The 16,105-nt window shown below is 40.2% G+C and overlaps 1 protein-coding gene across 15 annotated transcripts in view; it reads right to left on the reverse strand.

The window, feature by feature from the left end:
• Positions 1–509: 509 nt before the first annotated feature.
• atp2b2 (ATPase plasma membrane Ca2+ transporting 2) overlaps positions 510–16,105 on the reverse strand; it is a 109,885-nt gene continuing 94,289 nt past the window's right edge. For 13 of the 15 annotated variants that reach the window (XM_086040204.1, XM_086040202.1, XM_086040198.1 and 10 more), the window contains 9 exons: positions 15,019–15,198; positions 14,851–14,938; positions 13,366–13,472; positions 12,167–12,358; positions 10,824–11,037; positions 9,537–9,748; positions 9,274–9,381; positions 8,283–8,465; positions 510–1,845 (listed from right to left, as the gene is read on the reverse strand). In XM_086040204.1, coding sequence (XP_085896330.1) covers positions 1,534–1,845; positions 8,283–8,465; positions 9,274–9,381; positions 9,537–9,748; positions 10,824–11,037; positions 12,167–12,358; positions 13,366–13,472; positions 14,851–14,938; positions 15,019–15,198 — 1,596 coding nt within the window. In that variant the 3' untranslated portion in view covers positions 510–1,533. Of the gene's footprint in view, positions 1,846–6,134; positions 6,185–7,202; positions 7,390–8,282; positions 8,466–9,273; positions 9,382–9,536; positions 9,749–10,823; positions 11,038–12,166; positions 12,359–13,365; positions 13,473–14,850; positions 14,939–15,018; positions 15,199–16,105 lie in introns of all 15 variants that reach the window. The other 2 variants (XM_086040208.1, XM_086040212.1) reach the window with 2 other exon arrangements.

Genomic DNA, 16,105 nt, shown 5'->3' on the forward strand with positions numbered 1-16,105 from the left:
CTGCGTGTGGGCAAGCGCGTTGAAAGTTGAAAATGCAAAACAGTAGTTTATTTAAAGACCAAACTGTTAGTTTAATGAGCCCGGGTTAAACCTTCTACTTTTTGACTAATAAATAAAATGAAAAGAACCAATCTTTTTTGTAGTTGGCCTACAGCGCTGTGTGGATGTTGGTCTCTCTGACAGTGGAAATGCATTGAAATTCACCTGGATTGGATGAATTTAACAAAAAAAAAAACAAAAAAAAAATCCAATATATCCCAACGACATTGTTTAAAATGATTCCCGTGAGATCAAGGTATTACTTCGCTAACGTGACCCAAACAGTTCATTTTTGATGGTCCTGTTATCAACCTTTAAACTGGAAAAAAACAAAACAAAACAAAAAATATATATATATTATATTTATATATTATATATATATATATATTATATATATAGTATATATATATATATATATATATATATATATATATATATATATATATATATATATATATATATATATATATATATATATATATATAAGAAGGAAGAAGCAGGAAGAAGCAGCAGTGAAAGAAAAGTTAGCGAATGATAGAATTGTTCCCCCTCTGTCCCCGTGGAGGCCTATCTTAAAAAAAACAAAGGCATCTCCATCCCAATAATCAAAGAATAATACTAAGATTCCACATTTACGACCATTATAGTTTGGTTTCTTTTTGTTTGTTAATCCTCTAAAAATATCTACAATATTTCACAAGATAGCAGGCAAATTCCAGTACATTTTTTTTCTATTTTTTTTCCCCCCTCTGTTTTTTTTTCCATTTAGTTTTAATCCTCAGCAATAATAATAACACACCATGTGAGCTCTGGCGTCCCTTCTAGAAACCAGGAAGTATATCTCTAAGTGGTCTGTAAACAAATTACATTCTCTTTTAAGACATAAATAAGTCAAAAGTACTTTCGAGCCATTCGAGAAAGGAACAAGGCAACATGCCGACAAACAAAGATAAAACTCTCTCTACTGTAAATATATTTATGTGTGTTCATATTTATAGAATATAATCCCGTAAATGCTCGTAAATCGCTGTTGTATTATTTTTGCGCTCCTCTTTTCTTTTTTGGGGCGGGCGGTTGGGAGGAGGTGCAAAGCTGCTGTGCAAGTTGAGCCCTGGCACCCGGTCACATGATCAAATGTCATGTGATCATGCCACGCAGAAGGAGAAGAGGAGCAAGCTGTCCTTACGTCCACCGCAAAAGAATCCAAACGGGAGGGCGGGAGTGAAACCCTTTTAAATAAAACTCGGGCAATGTACATTCATGCAGGAGCGACAATAATAATATAACAATAATATTAATCAGAATATAATTACGAGGAGAGGGGAGGTTCCAGTGTTTGTCTTCCTCCTTGTTGTCGTCAGTTTGCTCCTCCGTGCAAGCGAAACAACCACAAATGCAAGATGGCTGTGTCGCTTTTTCTTCATCTTTCTTTCTTTTTTTCCCCCGATTGTATGTCCGGTTACTTGAGGAGGTGAAGGTTCCGAAACCTGGAGGTTAGAGGCTGGTCTCCAAGCTGTGCAAAGGGCTGGCGGGGCTGGACGAAGCCGCCGATTTACTGGTGTCGATGGTGAGGTTGATGCCGCTGTCGATGGCGTTGTTGTTCTTGTTGGGCGACGACGGCTGGCTGGAGTACTTCCCCCTCCGGCGAGCCGAGTCGTCGTCCGTGTCGTCGATGAGCGGGATGTTGGGCGTGGAGTCCTCTATCCTAAACTCGGGCTGCGTCATGAAGTTGTGGATGGAGGTGCGGGAGTCGGGCTTCTCCAGGCCTTCGTAGAGAGAGCTGCGGAATGCGTTCACGACGCGGATCTGCCGGTGGGAGAAAAGCACACGTGGGGATTAGGAGGAGGAGGCACGTGGAAGGAGGGAGCCTCCCATGGATGAGGTTGGACATCCTGGCTCTTTAGGTTAACACGTAGCCGCCTTATTGGTGTTGGGTAAAACATCGTTAGTGATGTTAGGCTAAAGCCCCTTTGGCATTGAATCCACCAAAGCGGTACTTTCATGGATCGAACACATGTTGTGGATTCTGCTCTTATGCTCCATGTTAGAGAACAGCAAGTTATGCAAAAAGTTCAACAGTTGGACATTGGCAATGGCAAGTTGGCATGTGTGTACGTACATATATACAGAGCTGGGCATTCTGTCTATGTGATGGACCGGTCCGTCTCTGACGGACGCCCATTTTGCTGATGGTCAACGAATGACGGGACAGATTAAGCATTGACGGAAACCCATTTATTGAATTCGTCATCCGTCATCAAGCCATCATTAGTCTATTTTTCGCGGCGAGGCTTCAATGGCTGTGGCGAGCGTGGGGAGGAAAACAGTGACTTGTTTTTGCTTGGGGGACAGATTGGAGTGAGGGACCAGGTTGGGAAGTGGCTTCCAAAATGCAGTGAGTCACTCTTTCTCTTCAAACCTCGTACGGGGGGAGGGTGTTCCTCGTCACCCGTTGTAGTGTGTCTTCAATGACCTCTCCGCTTGTCCGATTGGGAACGCACACTGTTTATCGAGAGAGCTGCCCTGTGCCAGCGCTTCTTTCTGCTAGTGCCCGAGTTGTGCGCGTGCAGCGTGGGATCGATTCCCGCTCAGTGATGGTGTCTGTTTGTGTGCCCTGCTAATAGGGTTGCGTCAGGAAGGGCATCCGGCGTAAAATGCTTTGCCAAATCAATGATGCGAATCGAGCGTGCGCTTCGGGGAAAAGCCGAAAGGATAACAACAACAACATAGCTATATAGACATACATACACAATATATATATATATAGATATATATACTGTATATACATACTGTATATTAAAGAGAAACTTTCTGGCATCTTTAAAGCTACCTTTTTAAAAGTGGTAAAATCACCAAAACCCCTTTGTTTTCCCAAGACCAATATGGCGGCTCATACTTTATGACATCACGTCAACTTCCTCCATTGGAGCTTGTTAATAAGGAGGCTGGGTGAGAGGAGGAGGTCTTTTCTGTGTTTTCACAACATTACTATACAGTTCACTCAGGTTGGGGGCGTGCACTAAAGGAAAACTGTGAGGACCGTAACAATCACAAAAAAGGAAAGAAAAAAAAAAAACAAAGCGACACAAATGCCTGTTATAAGTATACGCTTTTAGTCCAATGTGCTGTATACCTAGAAACAAGCCACGTTAATCAACGCAATGCTTACAGAAAACATAACCAAACAAAAACACATGAAAATAAATCAAGAAATACATGGTCGTAGACCACCATGTTGTATCCCACCGGGCACCCTCCAGTTCTCAGCAAACAGGGATTTGGTTTCTTCTTATATCTACACAATCCAATCATGTATCGTAATACTGTTTTTACAAAGATAATGTTTATTTTTGATTGACACTGTATTCATTTATAATCTATCAGGCATTCTTACTATTGCATCAGACTGACAGGAGCTTCACATACAATTGACCCACAAAAAAGGTGAATAAAAAAAATTGTGCACACCCTCTTATAAGTGGGAATGTGGTTGTGTTCAATACTGACACACATTCAAACTCATGTTAAATGGAACGCACCTGCCACCATTTACAACGCCCCTGATTAACCCCAAATAAAGTTCAGCCATTCTTGTAGATTTTTCCTGACAAGTCATCATATTTTAGAACACAAGCCATAGTCCGCAGTCTTTTATAGCCACTGTGCATCTGATTCCACAGTCTGCGATCACAATATAGATATCATTTCCTCTTCCAACCAGTGAAGCTGCCCCACCAAAATACCGTTACATTAAATTATCTGACAGTGTCAATCAAAACTGAGCATTATTCCCTTACATGTACAGTAATATATCATGTAATTTGCCTTCAGTTATGCTTTCTAGCGCCGCCTGTATAGTACACAAATGTCCTCCGATGTTAAAATGAAACAGTCAAATCTCTGTGGCAGCAGCGGAGGGGTGATCATGAATCCATAGTCTGACACGGTGGGATACAATTCAGGAGAATATCACATGCAAGTTGGAGGAAATCTGGTGGACAAGGTCAGTAAGGAGGAAGGAGGTTAGATCTCAGCCATCCAATCAGGCGCTCTAAAATCAAACAAACAAAAAAAGGACCAGAGCCAACTCTTGTGGCTCAGCATCCACACACTCTGCGTGGGACACACACGTATAGAGCACAGGGTGGTCCCAAACAAGAGGAGGGCGGGGATGGTTTGCGCACATACACAAGCAGTGCAGGAGGAGACGACTCACAACAACACAAAACAGCACACGCGTGTGTTGTGAGACAATGAGCAAACATCGTCACGTACTGTATGACGACAACAGGAAGTCAACACAACCGACATGCAACAAGACAAGTATAAAAGTTGACGCAAAACACATGGATGGGAAGAATAGTTTATATATACATATGTATTTTTTATTATCAGGTCTGACGGCCTCAATGCCATGCATGGATTGGTAAACATTCAAGTAAGAGCATAAGATATTTAATCATTCTATTGCGGTAGTGGAGGTAGTATGACGGAAAGGTTTAATGTGCTATGATATAAAATGATTCAAATGATTTATTTTTGTTTTCCTCTTGAGACACCCCAACACATCCAATTACACAAGCAACAATTTATCACACGGCAACTAATACTCTGTTAGACCCAAGGATATTGAATAGTTTGCACAAAAACATGCAAGGAATTAATATTTGTTGTCACAAAATGTCCAACATGAAATATGTAAATTCAGATTAGCTTTGTAAGATTTTTCAGTTCAGTTTTGAAATACTGCATAGTAATAAAGACAGTACAGCAATACATTAATAACTCAACTCAATGGACAACCTTTTTTTTTTAAATGTCGGACGATTTCTTTGCATGTGAAAGTAAGCTTTTATTATTTTGCACATTTTAGAATGTGTTTTTCATTTAACATGTATGAAATGTGTGCACATGTAGGTCCTAAATTGTAGGACATATAGTAAAAGTAATATGAAAATATTTTTTTTTTTTCTTTTAAACTAGGAGTCAGTTTATACATTAAAAATGTGTATAGTGTGTATTTTATGATAATGCAAGTAGTAAATTATTATATTCAAAAGGATGGAATACAATGATCCAGAATATTGAAAAATGCACATCAGATTAACATTTTAAATAATTACACATTTAACAGTGATTTTAGATTTTAAAAATACCTGTCACAATTTACAACATTTTTACAATTTAAAAATATTTATTAAGGTAATGAATTGATTGAATAGTGAAAGCTATAACATATGATACACATAAAAAAGCAATTTAGAATAATGCCTATCAATCAAGTTTTGGATTTTACCTAATAAATAGCGCACACCTTATTAAGAATATGAGATCATGTGACAGGATGTCTGACACGTAACTGATGGAGTGTTCCAAAACAGTGTGAGCTTGTATTCGCCAATTGTCACTGTGGCTGCAGACGATGTACCTTATGTGTCCGTAACCATGCCGACATGACACTCAATTACACGACAACATGAAGCAACAGGACGGGGATGAATACATTTTATGGTCGCTTCACATTTACTGTAAAATTGAAAAATAAGAATAAGAGAAAATCAAAACAGTGTGTGCGTGTGTGTCTGTGTATGAGAAAGGAAGGCATTTTAGTTAGTAGAGTATCATCTTTATACACTGTATAATTGATTTGGACCCCAGTAAACCATCTCCAAGTGACGATCAATCAGAATAGCGCTAATGCTTTTAGCATGTAAGCGTTAGCATATTGATCAATATAGCTATTTACAAAAGTCAGGATTTTTGTCACCATATACAACGAAACAGAGCACTCGGTTGTTTTGAACGTACTGCTAGTAACATTGGAAGAATCATCACAACGCTAACATTTTTAGCATGTTAGCAACATGTTAGCAAGTTCTTTGCCACCTATTGAGACTGAATTAAGACCAAGATCCTTAAATGAAGCAAACCACTGCGGCTCATATTTGAATGTTTACCATCGGTGGAATTAGTTCGAGTTAGCATCTGTCAAGGCACAAACGGGTCAGATGCTGGTGGTGAGGGTTAGTGGTCGAGTGGTGGTGGGGGTTTGTCGGTTTTACGGGAATATGAGCAGAGGGAGACAAACTCACAACCTGAAATGTCACGCCGTGGGTATCACCCTTACTCCCGCGCTCCTAGCACTCTGAGGAAACAGACAACACATCGACCAATGAGAGGACAGTACACCCGAGCATGGGAGGAGATTTGACATCCAGCGTGAACAGCAACAAGACAGAAATTTGCAAACAAAAAAGTAGAAGAGAAGCAGGAAATTAAAAAGAATGATTCAGAGACTCCAACCCCACTAAAAAACTTTCTGATTGGTTTAATTAAAGGGTTAATACAGTGGAACCTCCAAAGTGGATGTCAGTTGACTGAAATTATTCATTGGAAACCATCTTATCTATTATACTAGTGTAAGGAGAACTGGATAATATGACTAAAAAAAAAAAAAAGTGAAAAACATTGAGTCATTGTTGGGCCTCATTCACCAACTGTGCGTGTGATTCATCAATATCTTCGTACTTGAATTTGTGCGTATTTTGCTAACAAATTTAGAACATCCTCGGACCACGAGAAAAGCTCTACAGTACAGAGACTACGCTGTTCAAATACAGGCAAGACATTTGACAGGCTCCGAGTTTCGAATGGACAATCACCTTCATCGGGCCGCGCTCTGCTTTCATCATCGAGAGACCGACATCCTGCCGAGCGGTCTCCAAAGCATTCCAAACGCCTCTTGTCAACAGCCATGGCCTCATCGGACTCTCCTTCTTCTCATTGGAACATCCCAAAAGCAAAATCTACCTTCCCTCGTCAGTGAGTGAGTCTGACTTGGGTTGATGCAGTAGCTCGCTATTTTGGGGTGTGTAAATTTAGCAGCGCGAATGACCTCATCAACCTCAGCTGCTCTCGTTTATTAGCTGAAAAGCAGAGTGATGGCATTCTGCTCTTCATCAGATAATTCATCGCACATTACCTGACATCAATTTAGGCTACGATATGTTCGCTGAGCTGAAGTCTCAGGCGATTTATAGACATCTAGCAACTATGTTTGTACGTGTTCAACTCTGGAGGCTCCACTGTGTTTTTCGCATAACGGGGCTGACGTCCCTGAACGCGAGCAGACAGACAAGCAGACTGACAGAGTTCTGACTCACGGCCAGTAGACGGAGCAGCAGCAGCAGCAGCGCTTGTAGGAGAGGAAAGGGCATTGGACAAGGACACGTGACTAGGACTAGAAATATTGGTTACATCCTGGTTCTGGCTGGTGGTGGAGGATTGGCGTCTTAGAGCTCCCGCCCCCTGAAAGGAGGTGCCGCTCTTGAAGGTGTTGACTACTTCGATCTGCGGGGAGGAGAAAGCGGGACAGGAGAGGACAAATGGCGGCTCGGAGTGAGCGCGGCGAGACCAGGAACAACAACAAAGCACAACATGTCCCGATTGTGGCGAGACCAGGCTGAAGGTCAGGGTGTTGCATCACTTCGGCAAAATGCTGTCTGGTTTTGAGATTATCTGCCTGATTTATTTATTCCTCTATTAGTATTGGTGGTTGTAATCCAAATATAACCATTTAAATTGTTACATTAATGCAATACAGTCATTAAAAAATATATATTGTTTTGATTTCTTTAAAGTATTTCATTTGATCAAAACCGCTCCAGTCACTCCAGTGTGTAGGAAGCGTGGGTTCAGTTCCCAAATAGTTGCGGTGTGTCACACCGTACTGTGATTTATTTTTTATTTTTATTTACTTTCATGTCAGTGTTAAAGTCTTCATACTGACCAAACTTCCTTCCTCACCAAACTATAATTATTTTTGCAAAAAGAAAAACAACAATTCACAATTAAATTAATCTGATATCTGTTTATGCATAAACATTTTGTAATTGTCTTCATGAAGCTCCTGTAGGACGTTGAGTTGCGTTACTATTGCGATGTGATAGCTTCACCCTGGACCATCAGTGACACACACAGTGAAATGAAACCCATGAGTACACAACAATCAGATTGTCTTGAATATCACAGTGATCGGGTCTGCAGAGCTCTGGGTCCAAGGACCATCTTCTTGGGGGTCCACCAGGCCCATCACTTCCATACCCCTGAGCCAGAGCCGCCTGTCTGTGAACTTAACTCATCTTGAGAGCAAACATTTTCCGTTACCGAGTAGGGTTACAAAGGTTTAGCGTAAAATACGTTTCATAGGGTGACGTCGTTAAAACTACGAGCGAGCGCCCCACCTGAGTCTGAATGCGGTTCAGTCCCCGGAACCAGAGGATCTGGCCTCTTCTCAGTTCCCTCTCCGCATGGTCAATCTCCTCATTCTCCTCGTTTACGTCCTCCTCCGGAAGTTCGTCCTTTTGGCTGAGCTGGCCGGCCCGCCGCAGGAAGCGCAGCTTGCTGTTGGGTATTGTGGCGATCACCTGAGACACGGAGAGAGGCCGATGTTTACATTGTGTGTATGTAAATAGATGTTAAATGCATAAACGTGTTGTGATTGATAAGCAAAAAGCCGTGTTAGCACCACACTAATAAAAAATATATATACCGGTATAATGGAGAAAAAAAAAAGTTAATTTTTGGTGGGAAAAAGTTCATATTATCAATCACTTTTTTGGATCATTTCAGGTCAGCTTTTTTAAATAACTTTTTTTGCAGGTGATGCTAATTTTTTAAGTATCCTTTCTGCCCAGAAAAGTTGTTATATAATGAGAATCAAGTCGTATTTTTTTTACGAGAATAAAATAGTAGTTTTTGCAGAACGAGCAATACTATAAATGATATGATATGATAAGTCGAAAGAATAAGTGGTTCGGATAATGGACAATTGTTTTACTGCAATTCTTTGTGATCAATACTGGTAGTTAATTTACGTGCCGTAATTAATTTATGTGTTAAAGAATAAAGTGTAATATAACAACAGAATAAGAAAAAAAAAGTCAAGATAAAAATGGTCATTTTTAGAGAAATAAGTACCAGTCGTCCTATCATGAGAATTCCATCAGAATCTTATAAATTGACTTTGTTAAGTCTAAACCCACATTAAAAGTAAAACAACATATATCAGTCTTATGAGAGTAGCTTTGCATTTTCCAAGAATTAAGTCACATTTTTGCATGACTAAACGTATTTTTCAGCTGATAGATCCAATGTGGGCTAAATACTGCTCTGATATGGATAGCGGCACTCAGAATTGATGCATAGAAATTGGGTGACGGATTTGTTCGTTACCTGCCCCCACACGAGCTCCCCCAAGCCGAGGAAAACGCACCACATCCACTTCTCCAGGTCAAGAGGTTGGCAGCTGAATGGCTTCCCTCCAAACTGTACAATTATTATCTAAACAGACACAAACAGATATAAAAATAAGGATACAAAAGAACACGTTTAGTATTAGTATACGCTAAATACAAATGAATTCATGTTGTCCAAAAACTTTACAGGCATAGTTTTAATTGACTATCAAACAAATGTGAAATGTGAAAATAACTCACCTGTACAGCAAATGTGCCAAAAACGATAGAGCAAAAGATGGGGTTCCTAAAGATGCCCTCAAAGACGTTCCGCTCGCCGTGTATCTTGCGGGCGTTGATCTCGTTAAAAAGCTGCATCATGACGAAGGTGTTGAAGATGATGGTGTAGTGCTCCGAGGGGGGCGCGTGGAGGGGGGCGTTGCGGCCGCTGTCAATGTCGAAGATCTGCTCACCTGTGGAGGAAAGTAAAGTGTGAAGTCATGTTACAATACGCAAACAAACGTGTTGGACCGCCTCATTTGATATACTATTGTCAGGATTGTTAAAACACTGTGGTATGTCAACTTTAGATGATGTATTTTTACTTTTATCTTTAAGGACTTGAAGGGTTTTGCTTTTACAATGAATCACTGAGCTGGTACAAGCACTGTTTCTGAAAACTACTTCACATCTGTGTTGCATAACATGACCCTCAAATTGCAATCATAGTATTGGACCAGCGGACTATTTTCTTTGCATCCTTTGCTTTTTGAACACACTAATATTGTTTTGAACTTAACACTAACGTTAAAATTAGTAACACCATCACTAACTTCGGGTGCATTTAACCCGATATAATATCCCGGATAAAATACAGTTTTCATTATTTTAAGTAAAAGTACAACACTGTATGCCAAATTGGAAATTGTCTTCTTTAATTTCCCTGTACAAAATATAACATGAAAAAATGTGTGGGTTAAAGTTGCCCGACGTTAGTGTTCTAGGGTTAATTGTACGCTGCAATGCAGCATTAAAGTGAAGTCAACACAAACATTTTCTTTACATGAATATGTTCTACGCAGGCGCACTAGTTGAAACATGGCATTCTGATAAATATTGTGTTTGCGGAATAAGAGTTAATCCACTCGTTTTTTGCCATCTCTTGGGGCGGTCATTTTGATCACCATCAATCACGGCTGACCTGTTTTCTGAAGCTGATTGGTCATTACCTGAGCCCTGAGTAGTTGTGATGTCATTTTCAGTCAACAGAGATGACAAAATGGCCGCCACCTGAGATGGCTAAAAAGGGGTGGATTTTGCTGCCTAACTCATTTCCACAAACACAATATTAATCAGAATGCTGTGTTTCAACTAGTCGGCATGCTGGGAACATATTCTTGAAAAAAATATATGTTTGGGTTGATTTCCTTCTCTAAGCAGTAGAATCCACCCATTTTTGTCCGTTGCACTCCACCAACTCCATTCTTCGGTCCCCACCCCTTACTACATACACAAAGACCGCAGTGTGAAAAGGGCTTTAGTCCATACCGATGAAGAGGAGTAGGAAGATGATGATGAGCTGATAGACGCCGTGTCCCAGAATGTTTTTGGTCATGGTGCTGGAGATGAGAGGCTTGTTGCGTCCGTACGGCTTCCTCCTGAGCAGGGCCTCCGTGGGGGGCTCGGTGGCCAGGGCCAGCGAGGCGAACGTGTCCATGATCAGGTTGACCCAAAGCATCTGCACGGCTTTCAGGGGGGAGTCCTGCGGAGCACAAGATGCACAAACAAACACCAAATGCCTTGTGATCATATCGTATAATTCTTTTATGGTTACTATTATGCTGCTTCAAAAAGTCTAGACTACTTGCTATCTGATCTTATGTAGAAGCCTGTGATGTGGATTGACATTATGGTAACAGATCATGACAAGTCATTCTCTTAAACATAAGTTTGAATGAAACTTGTGATAAACCATCCATTGTTTTCGGGCTTGTCTTAATTCGAGCAACGGGTGAACTGGAGCCTATCCTATCTGATTTAGAGCGAGAGGACCCCCAGATTGGTTGCCAGTCAATCACAGTCATATAGACTATAGTCCTATATTTTTCAGGATAAAAAGTATTTTTGGGGAAAAAACAACAACAAAAAAGTCATAGTATACATATTCAAACATAGTCCAATTTTTGTTGTAACCTTATGAAAATAATGTTAGACTTTTTGGAGGAAAACAAGTCAGAATCCTATGGCAAGTTTTATTTTGTGAGAATAAAACATTTTGCACATTTTTCAAGTCACAAAATGACAGGAATAAAGTTGAATTTTTTTAGGTAAAAAGTCACCTAATTTAAAAAAACACAAAAAAATCACGTTGTGGTAATTAGGCTAAATGTGACACATTTCGGTTACTGTTATGGTTAGAGAGGAGGAATGGAGTTCAACTTGTTTCCCTTGCATAGTTTATTTAGGATTAACACCCATAAATGGAGATGGGTTTGCGCTTCCCAAACATAAACTGGAAAACTGATCATTTTAAGAAAATCTTAATACGGCCTGTCACCTGCTTGGGTTTTCCCCAGATATTACAGCTTCCTCCCACACTCCAAAAACATGCATGTGAGATGTTCACAGAAGACTTTAAATTGTTAATCGGTGTGAATGTGAGTGTTTGTTTGCGCTGCTGGCGACCGGTACACATTGTACCCTGCTTCTCGCTCAAAGTCAAAGTAGATAGGCTCCAACTCACCTGTGATTCTAATAAGGACAAGTGCTCTGGAAAATAGATGCATAAATGAAGTGGTGGAAACCTGCACTGCAGCATACCGAGAAGTCTTACTCCGCTACATCATCATGCATGACACGTATCTCTTACATCATCTAGGTACCGTCCGTACCTGTGTGATACAGGCGCCCGTGAACGCCACGATGACGGCGACCACGTTGACTGTGAGCTGGAACTGGAGGAACTTGGAAATGCTGTCGTAGACGTTGCGGCCCCACATCACCGCCTTGACGATGCTGCTGAAGTTGTCGTCGGTCAGGATGATGTCGGACGCCTCCTTGGCCACGTCGGTGCCGGCGATGCCCTTGGGGAGGAGTGTGGAATAACGTTTTACCAAACATCTACGATAGCCGCCCCCCCCAAAAAAACAATAAAATATATAGTATTGTACTCTATAAAAACAGATAATGTTGTTATAACATAATTAAATAGAACGTAAATAATTACACAGTTTCTCCTTATTCTTCTGGTGTATTCAACTTGGCCACCAGGGGGCAGAAATATACAGTCATGCAGACACAAATGAAGACGAGTTTCACAACAACTGGAAGTGACTCAGTAAACTGCAGTAAGATTTTTATTTTTGCAGATGATAAAGAAAATATTCCTGAGAGTATTGTTATATTGTCTGTCTACATGCGTTACTGCACCATCTGTGTTCAAATATCCATTGCTCAAAGCCAACACCGCCACACAAATGCTATCTGTTAGCTGTTCTATGGTATTTCCTATTGTGTTAGTATTAAGCTAGCGGACTTTGAGGCAAAGCTATGTGTTTTTTTATGTAAAGCTTTTCTAGATATTCAAAGAGTGAAAGAAAATACTAACAACTAAAATATTAATATCATCTATACACAAAACAGTTTGATGCAGTTTTCAGTGTTCTCTCAAATAGAAATGGAAGAATGCAGTACTTGCATCCATTTTTCTGAATGCGGCCCTCTGAGGAAACCTTTGCACACCCTGATTTGTGGCGAATTCATATGTTCGGGAAAAAGTGGGTCACCCTTCTGGTATTGCTGGCTTAGTCTTTGCACAACTGAGTGATGCCTTATCATCCATAACGCTGTGCACAAGCTAAATAAGAGCAGAATCAGTACAAATCAGTACAGTGTCACTAAAACAAAACGGATTATGCCACCAACACAATAGTTGGGTAATCTGCTGCAGTGATAGTGTGTGTCCCCTTTCCTCCACTAGGGGGAGCTCATCATCTTTACAGCGGCAACCCAGCATACTGCAGAGGTGAAGAAGATACATCTGCAGATGTGAAGTGAGACCTCTCTCAAGGAGGTGAACAGTTTTGGTTACCATGGCGAAGCCGACATCAGCCTTCTTCAGGGCCGGCCCGTCATTGGTCCCGTCGCCTGTCACCGCCACCACCTGTCTCTGCTCCACCATGGTGCTGTCAATAATGCCTGTCACACACATAGCAACATGTTATTTGTGCATACACAGTAACCTACAAAAGGCAATTGGACAAAAAAAAAGTCTTCCCTCAAGATTTGAATGTGATTCACACTGGCGATTCATTTATTTGATCGCAGAACGTGTTTTACAGTCAATGCGGAGCAGCGAAAACTCATAAGAGTTAAGTGAAATTAATATTATAAATTGTGCTGTTTTTGGTAGTAATTTATGCGACAAGAAAATTGTACGATGGGCATAACTGCACAATGCTTATCTTTTTTGTGTGTTTTAAAATGAAAACAAAGCAGTGAAAATGCTCTTAATGTGAAATATTGCTGAGTAGAATTTCCTGCAAAAAGACTGCAAAATGCCAATATTGTGTTTTATAATCAATACCGACCAGTGAATTGGTTTGCAAACCAGATGTGAATATTTGTATTTTTCAAAAAGTAAATGTTGATTTAAAAAAAAAAAGTGTAATTCTTGGTGCCACTTTACTTGTATGTAGCAATTTATGTGCCAATGAAATGGCATGGCAGGCATGATCGCATCATTACAAATATTGAATTGGACTTTGTATTGATATGTATTCTACTTAATAGAATAAAAAAAGATCCACAAAATTGTAGCAATATAAATTAACTTGGAAACATTGTGTTTTTTAGTAGTTGTTTTTGTGCTGTAAAAAAAAAAAAAGCAATACAATTTGCCACTTTTGTGTTTTATAATAAAGAACAGCGGATTGATTTGGAAAATGAACGTGAATGGTTATATTTCTCAAGAGTAAAGTAAAAAATAAAGTTAAAAGGTCTACTTTGTTTATAGAAAAAAGTCCAAAACTAGTTATACAAAAGTTTTTTTCCAAGAAAAAAAATAGTTGCACTAAACCATACTGAAGTCAGATTTTTTTTTTTATGAGTAAAGTCACATATATATATTTTTTTTGATAGAAAGTTTTAGAATAAAGAATAAAGTTGCACGTTATAAATGAACTTGGCTCATAATCTGAAACAGTGCTGTTTTATGTGCCAATGAAACAGCATGGTGGGCATGACTGCACCATGCCAAATATTTTATCTGACGTTGTAGGTGTTTTATAATTAATGCAGAGCAATGAAAAGTTATGAGTATAAATGAACTTGGCTGTTTTTTGGTCATTATTTCTACGCCAATGATGAAAAGCAGGGTGGGAATAACTTTTTTTTTTAAAACTGTTTTAAAATCAATCTAGAGCAAAGTGAACAGGCTTTTTTTTTTGTGAGCATTTATAATTGTGCCAAGAAAACAGCATGGTGGACATGACGCTGCATCTGTCCCTTTTGCCTCATCCCCCCCGTGATTTCCGCCTAGCAACCAGTGATGCGACGAAGACAAATTCATATGTACCTTTAACCAGTGTGTGTTTGTCAGTTGGGGAGGACCTGGCCAGGACGCGCAGTTTAGGCCAAACCTTATCAATACGCTCCTGCTCCACCTGAACACAAACACATCGAGTGAGTGAGTGATGTCTTGTTTTCCCAGAGTCAACTCTTCTATTCTCTGACAGCAGCGTACCTCCCCTTTTTCATTGCGGATCCTCCTGTTGAACTCCTTCCCGTCGATGCAGAGGAAGTCCTCTCCGGGATGGATGATGCCGCACTTGATGGCAATGGCCCTTGCCGTGTTTATGTTGTCCCCGGTCACCATGCGCACGGTGATGCCCGCACGCTGGCACTTCTGAATGGCGTCCGGCACCTACAGAAGTGCACAAACAACTGAGATTTGCGCTTCTAAAGTGTGCGCAAGGTCACAATTTGTTTGGATTACGATCCCATTTATTGTGTTTTGAAAAGTAGTCATCATTGGCCAAAATCAACAGGGCCCTTGTCTTGATATTTGTCGTAGTAGGAGATAAAAACTTCGTATAAATCTTGGATAAAACTGTGACTTCCTGCATGCCAATTCAAGCAATTATACGGAGTTTAATCTGCCTCATTGTTTCATTCATACAACAGAATAATAGCTTTGTGTTGAGTTTAATTAATCGGCCCAAATTTCACACTAAACAAGCCAATTTATGAGTAAATTGCGACGAGATCATTACACTTGTGCTTTGCCACCATCTTGGGGGATCTTGGTGCCAAAGAACTATTTTGAAGTGAGGAGAGACGTTTAATTTAGACATGGCATCGTTACCTGAGCCCTGAGCACTTGTGATGTCATTTTCAGTCAACAGAAGTGACAAAATGGCCGCCCCCAGAGATGGCTAAAAACGGGTGGATTAACTCATATTCCACAAAGGCAATATTTATCAGAATGCCTTGAACAAATATGTTTGGGTTGACTTCCTCTTTAAATTGAAAAAATTAGCACCTTTTTCCAAATGTTTAGCAAACCAGTCCTTTGCCACCATCTTGTGACATCTCTAGGCAATTGTACCTTTTTGTGGGGTGTCAATTACAATACTCACAGATGTTCGCAGGTCTGATTCGAATGCTAGTGAGGGACTGCAACCCTACATTTCTTGTTTATTATACTTGGCCGATCCATGATTGGAACATTTTCTTGACATAACAAACCAGAACCATCCATCCATTATCCCAACCGCTGGTGCTCACGAGGGTCGCAAGAGTCCTAAATACAAGTACACTGTGCGCAGTGT

This window comes from Filicampus tigris, chromosome 9 (assembly GCF_054856515.1).
Source record: "Filicampus tigris isolate MCC_2025a chromosome 9, RoL_Ftig_1.0, whole genome shotgun sequence".
Classification (NCBI taxonomy): Eukaryota; Metazoa; Chordata; class Actinopteri; order Syngnathiformes; family Syngnathidae; genus Filicampus; species Filicampus tigris.